Here is a 17558-nt window from a genome sequence, read left to right as displayed (position 1 = left end):
TTTTGTCTTTAAAATTTCAAAAATTATTAAACGTCGGCTAACTTCAGTATCATTTTTATTTTCCGATGAGTGTGAACGTAGCAGACATAAGACAAATTTAAAATTACAAATAAACAAAATAAATGATTAAAAATATAAAGATAAAAAAAATGCACATACTCATTTTCAAATTCTATATATGTGCATTTTTTAAATTTTATTCGATTTTTATTTGATTCACTTGTTTAAAAATTTTTTAAATTGACAAGTGTCAGCTAAATTCACATGATCTTGAAGTTAACTGACAATTAAAAATTTTTGGATTTTTTTAGGACAATTAAATTTGAAGAAAATTTAAAAGACTACAAATGCAATTTTTTTTTTTATAATTTATCGTTTTTTAAAAAATCCAAAATTATTAGACGTCGGCTAATTTCATGATACTAAAGTTAGCGGACGTCTAATAATTTTTGAAAATTATTCAAAACGATAAATTATAAAAATAAAATATTTTTAAAAATTGCACTTATAGTTTTTAAAATTTTCTACATGTGCATATTTTTGGATTTTTTTTTCTTTCGATTTTATTTGTTGAAACAAAAATCCGAAAATTTTTATCATCATTCACACTCGTATTTTCCGATAAAAAATTAATATTTTATTATTAATGATAATAAATAATTAATTACCTGTTACGTCACAAGATTTTTGAATACTCTGATAAAATTAATAGCATAAATATTTTATTATTAATAAAAAAAATTGCCTTGTTATCAATTTTCATATAAATTTTTTATTCCGTACGCGCGCGCACTTTGAAATTTTACAGTTCCATCAGTCAGTGAATTAATTTTTATTTTCTGATAAAAAATTCTTTTATTACGAGACAATTAATTATCTATTACGTCATAAAATTTTTCAATACCCTGATAAAATTGATAACATAAATATTTAATTGTTAATGAAAAAATGAATGAATTATTTAAAATAATAAATAATGTGTGAGATTCGACTTTAGATGGCAGCAAATTCGGTTTTTATAAGATGGGAGTATTTCTTTACCCAACATAATATAAAAAAATAATAAAATATATGTACATACACATATATACGATCTGTCAAAAGTAATTAATAATAAATTGTAATAATTTATATAAATCACAGATTAAAAATAAATAAACAACAATTTTTATAATCCACAAATAAATGATATAGTTTTATCTTTATTTAGTTGATAAATATATTCACATATATACATGTATGTATATTATTATTATTGCATGTGTTTCGGTGTATTTTATTACATTGCCATGCCGATTTGGTAACAAGTATGTAACAAGTAATTAATAATTGTAATACGATGTGTGCGATAAGCATTAAAATAAGTTTATCACTATCGTAATATTTAAATACAATGAAGATTTTCTCAACAAAACAATCAATTTTAATTGCTCAGTATTTTATTCCTGGTTAAATAATTAAATGGTAAAATGGTGAGATATTATTTAGTTTTTTTGTTGTAACAATTAACCTTCACTGTACTTTGATACTCATTAATTTAAGTGTAATTTTTTAAATTATTTTTAGGGTGCAAATATATCACAGTTAGAAAGGAATATTGGAGCTGATCAATTCCCACCAAATGAACATTACTTTGGTCTTGTTAATGTAAATATTTTTATTTATTTTTCCGATACTGAAATTCACTGACGACTAATAATTTATGAGTGTAAATGTAGCAGACATGACAATTTTTAAATTACATAGAAAAAAATAAAAGATTTAAATTGATAAAATAAAAAAAAAATGCATGTACTGATTGTAGAATTTTCTAAAAGTCCATTTTTTAATTTTTTTGTTAAAACAATTTCATTAATTATTTAAAAATTTTCAGACGTCCGCCAACTTTACTGTCGAAATAATTTATATATTTTTTTAAAAACAATAAATTATTTACCAGACATACAAATTTAAAATTTTAAATAAATAGAGTAAATAATTTAAAAAATAATATTTCGAAAAAATGCACTTATTAATTTTTTTAGTTTTCTTTTATTAATTATTTAGTCTATTTACTAATGATTTTAAATTTGTCTGATGTCTGCTACATCACATGATAAAAATTGCTCATGATTTTTTTAATTTTCTACATGTGCATATTTTTTTTTTCTTTAAATTAAATTGTGTCAAAAAAATTTGAAAATCATTTGTCTGCTGACTTCAGGACCACAAATTTACTAATTTTTTACCTGTATTTATTTTCAGTTTGGAAATACCTGCTACAGTAATTCAGTACTTCAGGCATTGTATTTTTGTAGGCCATTTAGGGAGAAAGTATTAGAATATAAAGCGAGAAACAAAAGAACCAAAGAAACATTATTGACATGTTTAGCAGATCTGTTTTATAGTATTGCAACGCAAAAAAAGAAAGTCGGTTCAATTGCGCCAAAAAAATTTATTGCTAGATTGAGAAAAGAAAAAGGTGAGCATTAAACATATTTTGTGTTACTTAATAATTTAAAAAATATAAATTAGTTAATTGAGGCGACTGGTCTAACAACCGGAGAAAAAAAATTTCCTACGACTCCTAGAACCCACATTTGTATGTCTTATTTATGTAAAAAAATTAGTCTCGTCTTTTTAAAAGACATCTTGAAGTTGTCTCTGTGCTACTCGGGTTATCAGAAACTTTTACAATCACTAACATTTAGCATTCGGTCTCAGATTTCTTGTGACTCAGCATAACTCTGTCGTTATCATTTTAGTCGGTTGAATTTTAAACTCTTCAGCACTCCCGTGTTTTTGTTTCGCTTGCACTACCACGACATCCGACAATTTTAATACTGCGCCAAAATGTTGATAGCGGGAGTGCTGGAAGTCAAGAAATTTTTTAGACAGTAATTTAATTTTTTCTTGGATTAAAAATCTACCATTTGTTAATTCATTCGATTTTAAAAATTGGCGCCTAAACTATTTAAATAAAATAAATGTTTCAGAGGAGTTTGATAATTATATGCAACAAGATGCTCATGAATTTTTGAATTTTCTTATCAATCATATTAATGAAATTATATTAGGTGAGTTAAATAATCATGCAGAGTATGAATTTTTGTTGTTATTATTATTAATAATAATAATTATTTATTAGCGGAGAGAAATCAAAGCAAAGCTGCTACTGGAAAAGGTGGAGCGGGAGACGCTGGAACTCCACCAGAACCAACATGGGTGCACGAGATATTCCAGGGTATCTTGACATCAGAGACTCGTTGCCTTAATTGTGAGACTGTATCAAGCAAAGATGAGGATTTTTTCGATCTTCAAGTTGATGTTGATCAAAACACATCCATAACTTACTGCCTCAAATGTTTTTCTAATACAGAAACTCTTTGTAGTGATAATAAATTCAAGTGTGATCATTGTAGTAGTTATCAAGAAGCCCAAGTAATTTTTTTTTAAATTAATTATTTTACAATTAGTTCTCTAAATAGTAATTTAAATTTATTTATTTTTAGAAACGAATGAGGTTGAAAAAATTACCTATGATTCTTGCTCTTCATTTGAAGAGATTCAAATATGTCGAACAGTACAATCGGCATATTAAAGTATCCCACAGAGTTGTATTTCCACTGGAGTTAAGGTTATTTAATACTGTAAGTTAAATTGTAACTGGCGACTCAGCACTTGATTAATTTACCTGCTCCCGCTTTTTTAAATTTTCAATGACAACTGTCATGAGCGTATCAAAATTTTATCGATTAATCAAAAAAAAACTTCGCTGATAGAATTTAAAAAAAAATTACTTAGTTGTCATCAATTAGGAGTTAAACGAAATTTGTTGAATAAATTTTAGCATAAAAAATTTGAAAATTCTAATTATAAAATTGTCATGATTTTAGTAAAATTAACTTTTGAAATTTTGTTTAACTCCTCTCCCGATTGACATCAACTTCGATTTTTTTTAAATCTACGCGGGGAAAAATAGGCTAGAAATTTACGAATTTTTATTATGCTGTCGATTGAACTTTAAACAGAAAATTGTTATGCTACACTAAAAAAAAAATTGTACGCTTAAATTTATTGATAAATTGCAATGGATATTATTTATTTAAATTACGAATTATAGTAGATAATAAAAAATTTCTAGAGGCTTACAATTATAATTGTAGTGCAGCATAATAATTTTTTGACAACTTTCTGTTTAAAATCTGGTCGACAGCACAATAATAATCCGCACATTTTTCTCCATGGATATCTCAGCCAAATTGCAATTACGTTCTCTTTTTTTAATTGATGCTTAAATTTTTTTAAAATTAATTGATGGAATTTTGATACGCATGACAGTTTAAATAAATTTAAAATTTTTAAAAAAGGCGGGCACTGTCTGAGAATGGCCTGAAAATTAATAAATTATTTTATTAAATAAATAGAGTGACGATGCTGTTAATCCAGATCGTCTTTATGATTTGGTTGCCGTTGTGATACATTGCGGAAGTGGTCCCAACCGCGGGCACTATATTTCAATTGTTAAAAGCCATGGATTTTGGTTGCTATTTGATGATGACGCAGTCGATGTAAGTTTTATTATTAATTAATAATTACTAATATTAAATATGATCCTGAAGTTAGCAGACAATTAAAAATTTGAGGATTTTATTTTTAACTATTAAATTTGAAGAAAAAAAAACTGAAAAAATGCACATGTAGAAAATTAAAAAGACTATAAGTGCAATTTTTTTAAATATTTTTTTTTTTTTTATAATTTGCGTCTTTTCAAAAATCCAAAAATTATTAGACGTCGGCTAACTTCAGTATCATATATTAAATTAATATGAATTATAATTTAAAAAATAATTTACAGAAAATAGACGCATCGAATATCGCTGATTTTTACGGACTCACTTCAGATATTCACAAAACTTCTGAAACCGGGTACATTTTGTTCTACCAATCAAGGGACTGTAATTAATATACTGTAAATAATTTATTTACAGTTTAAATCGTATTTATAAATACAGTTTTTACTAAGTAATTAACGGTATAGAAATTTATTAAACAAGGAAATAAAGTAAGTAATAAATAAACATCTTATTTAAAAGAAGATATTTGATAATGAAGGCTTCCCAATTGCTCCTATTTAAAATACGTGCGATTATATTTTAATTGTCCCAATACTAGTCTATTTTAATGTAAATTAATCAAGATGTAATCTAATTATTTTTTTTCCTCCATGTAATTCAATTTAGTTATTAAAAAAAATATTGTTTCAGTAAAATATGTTAAATTCACTATCAGATTTTAATTAAATTGTAAAATAAAAAAAAAGTTGGAAAAGTATTGTTATAATTAATAAATAAATAAATAAAAACTTGTATGTACGAGTTTATAAAGAACTTTATTAATAAATTAAGCAATGAATTCATAAGGAATTGGTGCCAATAAAATTGGAGCTTCACGTCCAGAGACAATGTGAGCTTTTGAAGGCTGAGCTGGCTGTCTTTTGAGCTCAACTTGGATGTTCTTTTCCTTGGCTTCCTTTCTTAATTTCTCGTTATTTTTAACTCGTTTAAGAAAATCTTCACGACACTTTGAGTGGTTCAAGTGCTCGATGCGGATGTTGATACGTTTTGCGATTATTCTTCCGCGAATACGTTTGTTGACAATCACACCCATGGCATGGGGAGTGACGTTGAACACACGTCCAGTTTTTCCATGGTAGGCTTTGTGGGGCATTCCCTTTTGAACGGCACCGTTTCCTTTGATGTCCACGATGTCACCAACTTTGTATACTTTCATATACGTCGACAATGGAATTGTTCCATGGGTACGGAACTTCCTGGAGAACAAATCTCGTGTACCACGACGATAACCCTTTGAGTTTACCATCTTGAGTCAAGCTGAAAAATAAAGTGAGGTTATAATTTTTATTTTGAAAAATCAAATCACTGCGCGCTTCGATATTAAATATTTATATAAAAAAAAATCAAGAACTCCACTAAATGTCACTTGGAAAATTATTTAAACAGAAATAATTAATTTTTCGGAGTAATTTAATTAATTAAATTGAGACGCACGTGGCGGTTGACGGGTATTAAATTTCTATGCTTTTTTAAATTATCTTCGAACAATAACGAGTGTTAATAATTAAAATTGCCAAAAAAATACATAATTGAGTAATTAGTTACGTAGTTTATCATTTAAAAATAGAGTAAATAGAATAATTTATATTAAAAAATTGAATCATTACCTTATGCTCAAGTCGTCGAGGAAAAAAGAAAGATTCCGACGTTTGCTGTCGACGGAGCTAGTGTAGAAGACGGCGCTGCGGTGACAATCGATTATTCTTGTATCGATTTTTAAATAAAATATATTTTGGCGCGAAATTGAAAATAGGAACAAGTTAAATTAAGACACGTACAAAAATAAACTTTTAAATGTTAAAATTAATTATAAATGATACTGAAGTTAGCTGACGTCTAATAATTTTTTTTAAAAACGATAAATTTAAAAAAATATTTCACAAATCCCACCTACAGCTTTTTTAATTTTCTACATGTGCATATTTTTAATTTTTTTTTTTGCGATTTATTTGCTGAAAAATAAATAAAATTAATTGTCTGCTAACTTCAGAAATGAGCGTGAATTCGGCTGACAATTTTCAATTTTTCAAATTTTTGAATCAATAAATAAAATGTAAGAATAAAAATTCAAAAATGCGTACTTAGATAATTGAAATATCAGTACGAAAATTTTTTTAAATTTCATTATTTGAATTTATTTATTTATTTAAAAATTATAAATTGTATCATGTCTGTTACTTTCACACTCATACTTCAGAATCATAATTAGAAATTAAATAAATAAATGAAGACTTGCATGTAGGAGTTTTTTAAGTATTTTATTAATTAATTAAGCGATGAATTCATAAGGAATAGGTGCCAATAAAATTGGAGCTTCACGTCCAGAGACAATGTGAGCTTTTGAAGGCTGAGCTGGCTGTCTTTTGAGCTCGACTTGGATGTTCTTTTCCTTGGCTTCCTTTCTTAATTTCTCGTTATTTTTAACTCGTTTAAGAAAATCTTCACGACACTTTGAGTGGTTCAAGTGCTCGATACGGATGTTGATACGTTTTGCGATTATTCTTCCGCGAATACGTTTGTTGACAATCACACCCATGGCATGGGGAGTGACGTTGAACACACGTCCAGTTTTTCCATGGTAGGCTTTGTGGGGCATTCCCTTTTGTACGGCACCGTTTCCTTTGATGTCCACGATGTCACCAACTTTGTATACTTTCATATACGTCGACAATGGAATTGTTCCATGGGTACGGAACTTCCTGGAGAACAAGTCTCGTGTACCCCGACGATAACCCTTTGAGTTTGTCATCTTGACTCAGGCTGAAAAATAAAGTGAGGTTACAGTTTTAAATTTAAAAAAAAATTTAATTACTACCAGGTTTAATTATAAACACTTATGAAAAAAATTTATATGACTTTTTAATTAATAATTAAATAATTATTTGAACATCAAAAATAATTTTTTCATACATGAATTTGCAAATAAATATACGAATGCATATGAAGTTTTTTTTATTCTAAAGTCAGAAGAAAACAATTTTCAAATTTTTTTTTTGAATAAAGAAATTACTAAAAAAATAAACTAAAAATATGCATATACAGAAAATTTAAAAATCTATAGGTGCAATTTTTTGAAATATTTTTTTTTATCAGTTATCTTCTTAAAAAAAAAATCTTAAAACTATTAGACGTCAGTTAATTTCAGTATCAGTTTTTTAAAAATAGTTTTGAAATATTAATAAAATTTTATAAATTTCACGTTAATAAAATTACAGTGATATGTTTAATTGTTTAAATAATAATTACAAAACATAATATGTATAGCAATAGTTTATAAATATATGTGACAATACCTTTTTCAAGACAGCGGAGATAAAAGAGAGAGAAATTCTAGAGTATACTGTCATATGTTTTTCAACTAACTATAGCATATTTATTATAGGTATATATTTTGTTAGTTTTTCTTCACATGCTTTACATATCTAGAAATTATAATTATAATAATTTATGATCCTGAAAAACCCCAAAGCTCCCCACTGTTCTCGAGCTCGATTTTCTATAGAATTTCTTAGACGATGATCCCGAGCAAAATTAAGACGTCCGTTGGAATTTGGAGGCCTCAGAAGTCTTCTGGAAGAACGCTAGCGCATAAAATCCTATGAAAAAAAAATTTCTTCTCTTCAAGCTCAAAAGACTGTAGACCAGGATAGAATCCTCGATACAAAATTAGCAATAGAGAATGCGTAGAAAATAATTTTACTTGAAATATAATTTCTCTTTTTGAGGCAACATTTACAGAAAGCAAAGACTATTTTACAAGATTCGAATTCCATTGAACGTAAAAAATTCAAGTCGAGTCTCTTCATCAAACCAATCATGTAAATATTTCTCTCTGAGATCGTTGCAAGCAGGGCAATGAGCTAAGAAATGCGTAATGGTGTCGCCCTCGTTCAAAAAGCAGCAGGGGCATCACTTGGTGGGAGAGTTTTAACGATAATCTTCTGATGGAGATCATGCTGGCGTAGTCAGGCCAGTCGTAGTAGCAAAGCTAGATGACAGGGAAAATATCTAGAAATAATAAATAAAGATAAAGTTAAAAAAAAATAAATATATAAAAATAATATCATTTATTTTAATAACTTTATACACTTAAAAATATATAAAAAAAATTTACATATTTAATTGCAAGGAAAAAAAAATCTTCAACACTTGATAAATAAAATCTACATAATTTACATAAGTAAAAATGATATCATTGATGTTGTTTGTTATCTAAAAACAATTATAAATTCAACACTAAAGCGACAGGTGTTTTATTTACAGCGCAATGTAGCCGTGAAAAAAATTATCAGTTTGCAGAAATAGCTGGACCAAGTTGACGCATGAGCTCATAGCACTCTTGTAATTTTTTACGATCTCCGATTCTCTCAAGAGTTTTAGCAGCTTCAGCAAGCATGCCAGCGCGTTCACCAGGAGACGCCAGTAAAAGAACAGGAAGATGCCGACAAGCAAGACAAAGTGCTGCTGCATGCTCGCGTTCGTTGCCATGTTCCTGAGAACGATCTTTGCCACAAATAATTGACGAGCGCGAGTTCCGATGATGCAAACTCCGGTCCAGAAGTAGTTGAGTTTTTACTGGAGTCGCTCCTGCCATTATTCGCGCTGTCGCTTCGTACAAAAATATCCTGGGTAACACGGACTGCAATAAAATTTTAAATTATCAATAAATAATCATAATTTATAGATAACACAGTAAATTATATATAATTATATACCGGAATATATTGACTTAGTTGTCTCAGACGCGCTAAATCACCTTGGAAACTAGCGAGGAAGGTACTGACAGCTGTCTGACCTGTTTCTCCACCCAGTTCTTGCCACAAAACTGTTCTTAATTCCAGTAACCAGTCGCAGAGCCACAACTGCACCAACTAAAAAATATATAATTAACTAATAATAAAAAATAAGACAGTATTTGTATGAAGATAATTGAATTATGATAAAATAAATATATCGCAACAACTGTTGCAAAGCCCCATCACGAGTGTTGCACTGCAGAAGTATTGCACTTTTATCAATTATGCAATGCAACTACAATGCACACACGTAAAAGGTATCATTTGTTATTGAGCTGATGCCAAATGTCTGTTTCCAAGGTAACTTTTAAATTATTAATGCTGTCATAAATATCAAGTGCAATAAACGTACCTGCACATTGTGAGGAGACTGTTGTTTGCAATGATAATAAACCATTGAATGCTGTAAGTATTTTCCTGCTTGATCAACAAGACGAATAGAAGATCTAGTGGGTCGTTTAGCAGCTTGAAGGACGCAGAGTACCGCGTAAGGCAGTGGACTGCCATTGGACGTCGCATCATTTTCATTGTAATTTTTTTCATATGGAAATTTACTCTCGACAATCGTCCAAGCTGATGAATCCTCATTACCCAATCTCCAATTAGCTGCTGCGCAAAATACTGCGCCCCACCATAATCCAATAGGATCTTCACGCTCTGAAAATTAACGGAATTAAATTATAAGATTATTAATTTATATTATAGACAAGTGAATTTACCTTCACCGTTAATGCTTTGGCTGCTTGGAAATCCTGTTTCGACATCAGCAGATGCCACGATATTTTCAGCAAGATTTAATATTGTCGATGCATGAGAGTCTCCAGCGGTCCCGGTTAGAAGTCTTAGACACTGGCCAATTAAATATTCACGATAAGCTCGTGCGGTAAATGACAGTGGGTCTGTTTTTATACTCTGTGATGTAAATTCACTGACTGGGCAGTCTCCGTACTGCCACTTGTGTGAGGTAAAAAATTTAGCACCTTCATTGGTGGTGATCCACTTGAATTTAGACGGTACGACGCAAGTTACAAGAACAGATCTTGCTTTGTTGAGATAGTATTTATGAATCAATGAAAATATCGATTGTTTGAAAGAGAGCGCGACATTGGTATAAATTTCCGCAAGTGATACTTTAGGAATACAATCACCGGCTGCTTCAGCATAATTAACAGCGGACAGAGCTAGGAAAAGTGTTGCGTTGTTAGATCCTTCTGATAAACGGAGGCAAAGAATTCTCTGATAGACCATAGCCAACTCCATTGTTGATATTTCAGTTTGCTGGCGTTCAGAACTTTGTGAGAAGCATTTACCCGCGTACAATATCCACTTGCCGATCCAGAATCTATAGAGAACTTGCCGGGTTATTTGCCATAAAGTTGTCAGGGCAATTTCCATTCTAGAACTTGGCAAAGTTCGATTGAAGTAACCGAGACACCGACGTAGATCCGAGTAGGCCTTTTCGTTGTCATTTATTGACATGTTGAATTCAGCTTGATGCCGCCAACGGCGCAGCTCTAAAAACGTTTTACTTTCTGTTGGAATAACAGGATCGCCATGAAGAAGCAATCGATAGAGACCACCGACTAATAACAACGCGTTGATAAACCACAAGATAATACTATTCCATATTACTGAACTAGGTTCGTTTTGATCTTCGTGAGTTAGAATTGTTCGGCCATCGAATTTTGTTTCAGAATTTTCATTACTGAATCTCCCGACATTATTGATTGCTATTTTAAGAGGATTGAAGGCAACAAAAATGAGAAGAAAAGCGCAGAGTGTAAGACGGGTGTGATCGCCGAGTCCACTGACGGAATGCTGAGATGGTTTTTGTTGAAAACTGTCTGGTTCTTCTTTGATAGACAATGGCGATGCTGGTGAAAGGGGAGCTGGTGCGGGAGACAGCGAAGGTTCACTTGAATCTGAACGTGGAGGCGTGAGTTCCCCGCAAGACAATAGATCCCGTAGATTTTGTCGCTGGGCAGCCATTTTCATTGCCATATTTTCAGCCTTGAGTTTAGCATTTGTGTTTTGTAGAAACCTGACATTTGTATTTGCATTTTAATTAATGTAATAAATTATTTATTATTAGAATAAATTATTGTAATTAAAACAAATAGTATACCTGATGTAATCAATTGTTTTGCGTAATATTGCTGACTTGTTGAGTTTTGCGTCAACGCCGACAGTTATATTTTTTAATTCAATTATCTTGTCATTTATTGACGTTCTATATCGACGTTCGATAGCATTATGCGCACTTCTCTTTACCTCTCTTACTTTAGGAACACCAACGGCTGGTGCAGCGTTCATACGATTTATCTGAACTTTATCAGTGTCTAGAACTACTGGTATACCTTTCAAAAAAATTGATGTGAAAAATTATTATTATATTCAGTATCTCTAGTCAGTCGAAACAAGCGAATTTCAGTCCAATGCTGCAAATGAATACTCAGACAGCATTCAAGTCGGAATGACTGCTTTGCGACGTCTTTTTGAAGGCGTCTCCAAGAAGTCATAATGACTTCTTAAAGGTGTTATTTTTAAGAACTCTTAATTGGAAATTCTTAAAGACTCCATAAATAAACGTCAGTTTTGTGACGTCTAAATGTATTCTTTTTTTAACTCCTTTGAAGTCAAAATTAGGAGCTCCTTAAGACGTCATGGTAAGTTCATACTGAAGTCTTATTTGCGAAGTCGGAAAAAAGAACTCTTTTTAAAGACGTCTTACTGAGTTCGCTGGGTGGCTCAATCGACATCTTGAGAACTTCTTAAAGATGTTGATAAGACGTCCAAATTGTAAATAGGAATTTATTCAGAACTCATCAAGACGTCATTTTACTGTCTGGGTATTAGCAGGCGTAAATTGTGAATGCTCAGTCAGCGGGCAGAAACAAACGTGTTTCGTCCCTTGGAAAAAACGAAGAATGTTTCTGCCCGTTGACTGAAGGCTTTCGCAATTTAAACTGACACTTGACATTTGTTTAATAGTAATTCGCACCATTGGTCGAAAATAAACTCGTTTCTGACTGATTGCTGACACTGAAACTTCAAGTTCCAATGCAGATAATCATGAAAAATCTAGTGTGTAACTCAGGATGAAACAGGATTTCACTGCTAACTTCACCCTGGTCTGAAATCGTTTTGTCCCATCCCTTGTCACATTTCAATATACTATTGAATATAAATGAATGATAATAATTAATAAATGAGTTTATAAATTTACCAGTTGCTAGAACGGTCCCATTGGCCGTATTAACAAAAGTATGAATTTGATGAGGTACTGGAGTTGACGTGACTGCTTGTGAACCTCTTGGATACACAACAGCTTCTGATTTAATCAATTTTGCTGGTAATAATAATTGTCGCTGACTTGTATTCACAGGAGCCAGAGTAACGACTGGTGATTTTAGTGTAAAATTAACGTTCTGAGGAAGTGTATACTGAGACGCAAAAACGGTTGGTGCTGATGCTGGATGGGTTGCTAATTTCTTCGGTTGATTTGGTACTTGTCCATCAGGAACAATTGCTCTCTTCTGTTGTTTTTGTTGTTGTTGTTGTTGTTGCTGCTGCTGAGGTTGAGGTTGCACATGTGGTTGTGGCGGAGATGGTTGTTGTTGTTGTTGAGGCAGTTGCGTAGAATTAGGAGCCATAACAACGACATTTGGCTCAACTAATTTGCTTAGTAGATTTGGATCTTTCAAGTCATTGTCAATATTCATGTCAAGAAAATTAAACTGGTCATTTTCCATAGCGATCGGCTCGCTGAGGTCTGATAGAAACGTTTCGTCCCCAAAGAGATGTTCATTTTTCATCAATTCGCTCTCACAATTTTTTAAAAGATCTAGAGAATTTAAAAAGTTTATTTTAGCATTCGAATTTAAAAATAAATTAAGTCATAATTTAATTTAAATAAATGATTTTTTTTTAATAAAAAAATGATCCTGAAGTTAGCAGACATTAAAAAATTTTTGAATTTTCGTTTTTCAAAAAATCAATTGCAAAAAAATAAAATAAAAATATGCACATGTAGAAAATTTAAAAAACTACAGGTACAATTTTTTCAAATATTTTTTTTTTGTTTTATTGTCTAAAAAAAAAATCCAAAAATTATTAGACGTCTGGTAACTTCAGTATCATATAAAAAATTATTTTTCATTAATAAAATTTAATTATAATCAAGTATTGACACAAAAGTCATATACTTGTTGTTTGTAATTAAATTTAAATGTTTTTTTAATGACTTAAAAAATGATTAGATAAGCGTTTGAAATAGTTAATAAAATTTCATTGAGGCAATTGAAATAAATAAAAAAAAAAAGTTGACACTTGTAAAAAAAAAAAAATAAACATGTCAGTATTTTGCAATACTACATACCATCGAAACCAGTGACATCATTTAAATTAAAACTGTCGCCGGCTGGGAAATTTGGAAATTCCGTATCTTGAATAGAGGACCAACCTCCCCCTGAATCCACCATTCTTAATTATTGTCCGAGGGGTTAGTTTTAAAAGTTTTTGTTTTCACAACAAATATTATTTTATCACGCTTATATATTTTATTAAATTAAATAATTCCGCGTAAACATACATACGTGTAAATTATCAAACGTAGTGGGTAATACTAATGATAAAAAAAAAAATTACAAATGATCATCCGACTTATACGTCAGCCAATCATCGTGACCACGAGGATCAGACGATATTGCGTCACAACGTGGAAAAAGTAGAAGTAGAAACATGAGTTTCAGCGCACTCTGTAATAAAACTGCTAAGCGCGGAAAAATTTGAATTTTACTTTCACTGCAGACGTTTACTAAATTAACATCCAGCTCATGAATTTCTAATTTTCTAAACAATTAAATTTTTAAATATTAATTTAAGATTCAAAAATTTTACTTGACAGGTCAGTCATTTTGAGACTTCAATAGAAGTCTTAATTAGAAATAATTAAGAGAAACTTACACTTTATTTATGAGTGTGAATGTAGCAAACATCAGATAAATTTAAAATTATAAATAAATAGAGTAAATAATTTTTTAAAAAATATTTATAAAAAATGCACTTATTTATTTTTAAATTTTTTAAATGCGCATTTTTTTTTAATTTTATTTTTTTTATTACTTACTCTATTTATTTGTAATTTTAAATTTGTCTGATGTCTGCTACATTCACACTCATTAATATTTAATTTCATAAAAAATTGTTGAAAAACAATGGTAGTAATTAAATAATAATAAAGAAAATTGTACATTACAGTGATTATTTTTATCGAGTTTTTTTTTGTACTACGTTATTAATGGCTAATTAAAAAAATAAATTATATTTTCAATCATTAAATCTTTCTTACAATGTTTAGTAATTTGAATAATAATATATGGTGTTAGACTTTCCATTTTTATCGTATAAAATTAAATTTCTTAAGATAATTTAATATTTTTTCAAACTGTTATATATAAATGTCTTTTTTTTTTTTAATTAATATTTACATAGTCAAAAATAGTTATGGCAACTGAGCTCTAGATAAGAGTTTTATAAAATAATATCAAATTTGTAGGGCATAAAATTTTGAACATAACGACCTATGATTTGAATGATTTTAGTAAAAAATCAAGGATCCTGCCCGAGTCAAAAAATAAATTCTAGTTTAGTCCTCAAAAGCCTCAATTCCTTTGATGCTTTACTTGCCGCCCAGAAAGTAACTTTACTTTATTACTCAAAATCCTCAATGAGAACTATGAGGTCTAAATGCGAATAATTTATCGATTTTAAATTATAAGTGAGACCTCAAAATCCTCAACGAATGAAAAGTTATATTTCGAACTTTTAAAATTTTAGATAGAAAAAGGAGGGGAGAGAATACGTCGAATGAGACTTTTGAGGTTCAAATGTGCATAAAATTATTCCTGTATGTTTTGAGTATTTTGAGGCTCTAATCCAAATTATGTTTTTCCAGTTTAGTCCTCAAAGTGGTAAAAAAGGTCGTAACTACTTCGAGGACTAAACTAGGATAACTTTCTATACTGTTGTCAATCTTAAAATTCTAAATTGATCTTCAAAAATTTCATTGAGAACTTTGATCCTTAAATCCAAATTTGTTTTTTGATTTTTGACTCGGGTGTATGCTCTCAAAGTCAAAAACAATAAATTTGCATCTTCTGAGACTTTAAGATTGATTTGTGGAACCCTGAGGAATTCTGATCGTTGGTCTAGGGTTGCAGGGCATGAAATTTCGAACAAAAAAACCTATTCAGGATCTTTAATCGTTTCAAATGCTTTGATCATCACTTGAAATCCATTTCTTTATACGTGGAATTAGTTTGTAGTATTGTTCATATCATTAAAATCTATATGCTGAGATCAATTATAAAACGCATTAACTCGTACTTATGCTCTACTTAGTACATATTAGCTTTTTCATGACAATTATTTAATGAATGGCTACTCGAAATAATTGTTACTGTTAAAAGTGTTGCCTCGAGTTTCTTTGATGCGGTCAGTAGTCAAACTTCTGCCATCATAGCGGTAAGACCAGAGACACTTAAAATATATTGCATTATAAAAAATTTGTCATGTACAAAAAACAAGTGATAATTCTGACATATTATTTCCTATTGATTTCTTTGAAAAATTCAGTTACAAGTGAATGGATTGAGCTTCCCCAATTTTCAGACAAAATCAAAGTTTATCGAACATCTTCCACTAGATTCAATGAAAAAAAAGTCAGTAACCGACCGAATATTTTTAAAGATCCACTTTCGAGTATAGAAAACTATACAAATTGTAATTCTGATGAAATTTTTACTGACGTTCTTTTAAACTCATCTGCTTCAACTGCTTTTGACCAATTAAACGATACTCGTAACTACAAATATAATAACGATTTAAAAACAACTACAGAAGGTTTTATCGAAGATGATACTTCTTCCAAAATTAGTAAAAATGAAACAAACGAATCTAAAAACGAAGCCACTTACTCAACTATGGTGACATACACTACCACAAAATCTTCGATTCTCAAAATTATTGAGGATAATCCCAAATCAAACAGACACCCGCAATCAACTATTGATTCTCTTCTAAATTATATTCCAATAAATCATCTGAACCGGGTTCATAAAATTTTGTTGGAGAATCGAGGAAAGGGTTTCGAAGAAAAGTTGAGATTTTTGGAATCATTTGAAAAAAAATTATTGAAAATAATACGTTCAGTTGTTCCAGGTAATTTTGAAAATTATATATCACTCTTTGCCAAAAATAAATGAAATATCCCTGATTAAAAACTCCGATTGAAACCGCTGAATTCCAATTGAAATCCGATAGACTTTCAATCGGAGTTTTTAATCAGGGATTGCTAATAATTGATGAAAAAGTCTTTTTTATTAATTATTTTTGTACATATTATGGAATAATTTCAGAAATAACTTCTCGTACTGCTGTTCTTCCTGCTCGAAAAAAACGTGGTTCAAGTTGGGATGATCATGACACTCATATAGGATTCCCTTCTCTCGAAGGTGCCCTCTTAGCTATTTCATTTTTAACGTTTGCAATTTATTTGATTCGATTGATAATGGTAAGCTATCATGATATTTCACTACTGCAGTACAATCCCCATTTAAAAGTTCTCATAGAATCCACTCAAATGGGTCAAAACCCGCACAGAATCAAAAATAGACGTATTGGTTTCCATGCGGTTTTTGACCCGAGTGGATTCTACGGGAACTTTTGGATAAGGAGACAAATGAGTTGTAATTAATTTGAACCTTTAATCATTTCGCAGATGCTATTGAAAAATCTCGGTAATAATACTACTACTCCTAACACAATACTGGTAAACAGGAATAAAAGATTCGCAGCGAAATTAACTGAAGAAACGAAATTAACAGAGGAAACAGTTAGAATCCATAATTACCTACATGAATTCGATGCCAGTATGAAGCAGTGAAAAATTGTTCATTCAACATTGTTCGTTTTACTGAAAATTAAAAATAAGTTGAAGACTTGCACTAGACTACATGCATCTAATTTCAATTTCTTCAATCTCTTTCTAGGATCATTTTCGAAAAACCTCTTATTGAAGTCAATTGAACTTCGTACTGAAACTTGGATGTCAATACGGTTTTTCTTAACAGGGGTTCGCACTTAT

The 17558-nt window shown here is 30.2% G+C and overlaps 5 protein-coding genes across 6 annotated transcripts; 2 read left to right on the top strand and 3 right to left on the bottom strand.

Annotated features, from left to right (window-relative positions):
- Window positions 1–1074: 1074 nt before the first annotated feature.
- Window positions 1075–5342, top strand: LOC130677883 (ubiquitin carboxyl-terminal hydrolase 46). Its single transcript, XM_057484784.1, has 8 exons — window positions 1075–1472; window positions 1567–1647; window positions 2245–2461; window positions 2976–3056; window positions 3128–3420; window positions 3492–3629; window positions 4407–4550; window positions 4838–5342. The coding sequence occupies exons 1-8, from the start codon at window positions 1470–1472 to the stop codon at window positions 4943–4945; spliced, it is 1065 nt and encodes a 354-aa protein (XP_057340767.1). The 5' UTR covers window positions 1075–1469; the 3' UTR covers window positions 4946–5342.
- A 3-nt stretch (window positions 5343–5345) lies between these two features.
- LOC130677888 (60S ribosomal protein L21-like) lies at window positions 5346–6363 on the bottom strand. Its single transcript, XM_057484794.1, has 2 exons — window positions 6224–6363; window positions 5346–5873 (listed from the first exon to the last, which is right to left on the bottom strand). Exon 2 carries the CDS (start codon window positions 5860–5862, stop codon window positions 5383–5385), a length of 480 nt encoding a protein of 159 aa, XP_057340777.1. The 5' UTR covers window positions 5863–5873; window positions 6224–6363; the 3' UTR covers window positions 5346–5382.
- Window positions 6364–6855: 492 nt separating this feature from the next.
- Window positions 6856–8054, bottom strand: LOC130677889 (60S ribosomal protein L21-like). Its single transcript, XM_057484795.1, has 2 exons — window positions 7910–8054; window positions 6856–7376 (listed from the first exon to the last, which is right to left on the bottom strand). The coding sequence occupies exon 2, from the start codon at window positions 7363–7365 to the stop codon at window positions 6886–6888; it is 480 nt and encodes a 159-aa protein (XP_057340778.1). The 5' UTR covers window positions 7366–7376; window positions 7910–8054; the 3' UTR covers window positions 6856–6885.
- Window positions 8055–8668: 614 nt separating this feature from the next.
- LOC130677877 (sterol regulatory element-binding protein 1) lies at window positions 8669–14079 on the bottom strand. The gene is made up of 7 exons (XM_057484774.1): window positions 13791–14079; window positions 12639–13256; window positions 11538–11769; window positions 10132–11453; window positions 9765–10069; window positions 9332–9487; window positions 8669–9255 (listed from the first exon to the last, which is right to left on the bottom strand). Exons 1-7 carry the CDS (start codon window positions 13891–13893, stop codon window positions 8905–8907), a joined length of 3087 nt encoding a protein of 1028 aa, XP_057340757.1. The 5' UTR covers window positions 13894–14079; the 3' UTR covers window positions 8669–8904.
- Window positions 14080–15764: 1685 nt separating this feature from the next.
- Window positions 15765–17423, top strand: LOC130677404 (uncharacterized). Of its 2 annotated transcripts, XM_057484154.1 has the most exons (4): window positions 15765–15937; window positions 16049–16633; window positions 16831–16985; window positions 17193–17423. In XM_057484154.1, exons 2-4 carry the CDS (start codon window positions 16396–16398, stop codon window positions 17355–17357), a joined length of 558 nt encoding a protein of 185 aa, XP_057340137.1. In that variant the 5' UTR covers window positions 15765–15937; window positions 16049–16395; the 3' UTR covers window positions 17358–17423. The 2 variants fall into 2 exon arrangements, with proteins under 2 accessions (XP_057340137.1, XP_057340136.1); XM_057484153.1 differs by having other exon boundaries at window positions 15765–16633.
- The last annotated feature ends 135 nt before the right edge of the window (window positions 17424–17558 follow it).

This window comes from Microplitis mediator, chromosome 11, assembly GCF_029852145.1.
Source record: "Microplitis mediator isolate UGA2020A chromosome 11, iyMicMedi2.1, whole genome shotgun sequence".
NCBI lineage: Eukaryota > Metazoa > Arthropoda > Insecta > Hymenoptera > Braconidae > Microplitis > Microplitis mediator.
This window is presented reverse-complemented; position numbering and strand designations above follow the sequence as displayed.

Coding starts and splice junctions, on each gene's coding strand:
- LOC130677883 (XM_057484784.1), top strand. Junction 3,630..4,406: donor AGTTAAGGTTATTTAATACT/GTAAGTTAAATT, acceptor TTAAATAAATAG/AGTGACGATGCTGTTAATCC. Junction 4,551..4,837: donor TTGATGATGACGCAGTCGAT/GTAAGTTTTATT, acceptor AATAATTTACAG/AAAATAGACGCATCGAATAT.
- LOC130677888 (XM_057484794.1), bottom strand. CDS start 5,862: ATGGTAAACTCAAAGGGTTATCGTCGTGGTACACGAGATTTGTTCTCC.
- LOC130677889 (XM_057484795.1), bottom strand. CDS start 7,365: ATGACAAACTCAAAGGGTTATCGTCGGGGTACACGAGACTTGTTCTCC.
- LOC130677877 (XM_057484774.1), bottom strand. CDS start 13,893: ATGGTGGATTCAGGGGGAGGTTGGTCCTCTATTCAAGATACGGAATTT. Junction 11,770..12,638: donor TGGGACCGTTCTAGCAACTG/GTAAATTTATAA, acceptor TTTTTTTGAAAG/GTATACCAGTAGTTCTAGAC. Junction 9,256..9,331: donor AACTAAGTCAATATATTCCG/GTATATAATTAT, acceptor ATTTTATTGCAG/TCCGTGTTACCCAGGATATT.
- LOC130677404 (XM_057484153.1), top strand. CDS start 15,985: ATGTACAAAAAACAAGTGATAATTCTGACATATTATTTCCTATTGATT. Junction 16,634..16,830: donor AATACGTTCAGTTGTTCCAG/GTAATTTTGAAA, acceptor GAATAATTTCAG/AAATAACTTCTCGTACTGCT. Junction 16,986..17,192: donor ATTTGATTCGATTGATAATG/GTAAGCTATCAT, acceptor ATCATTTCGCAG/ATGCTATTGAAAAATCTCGG.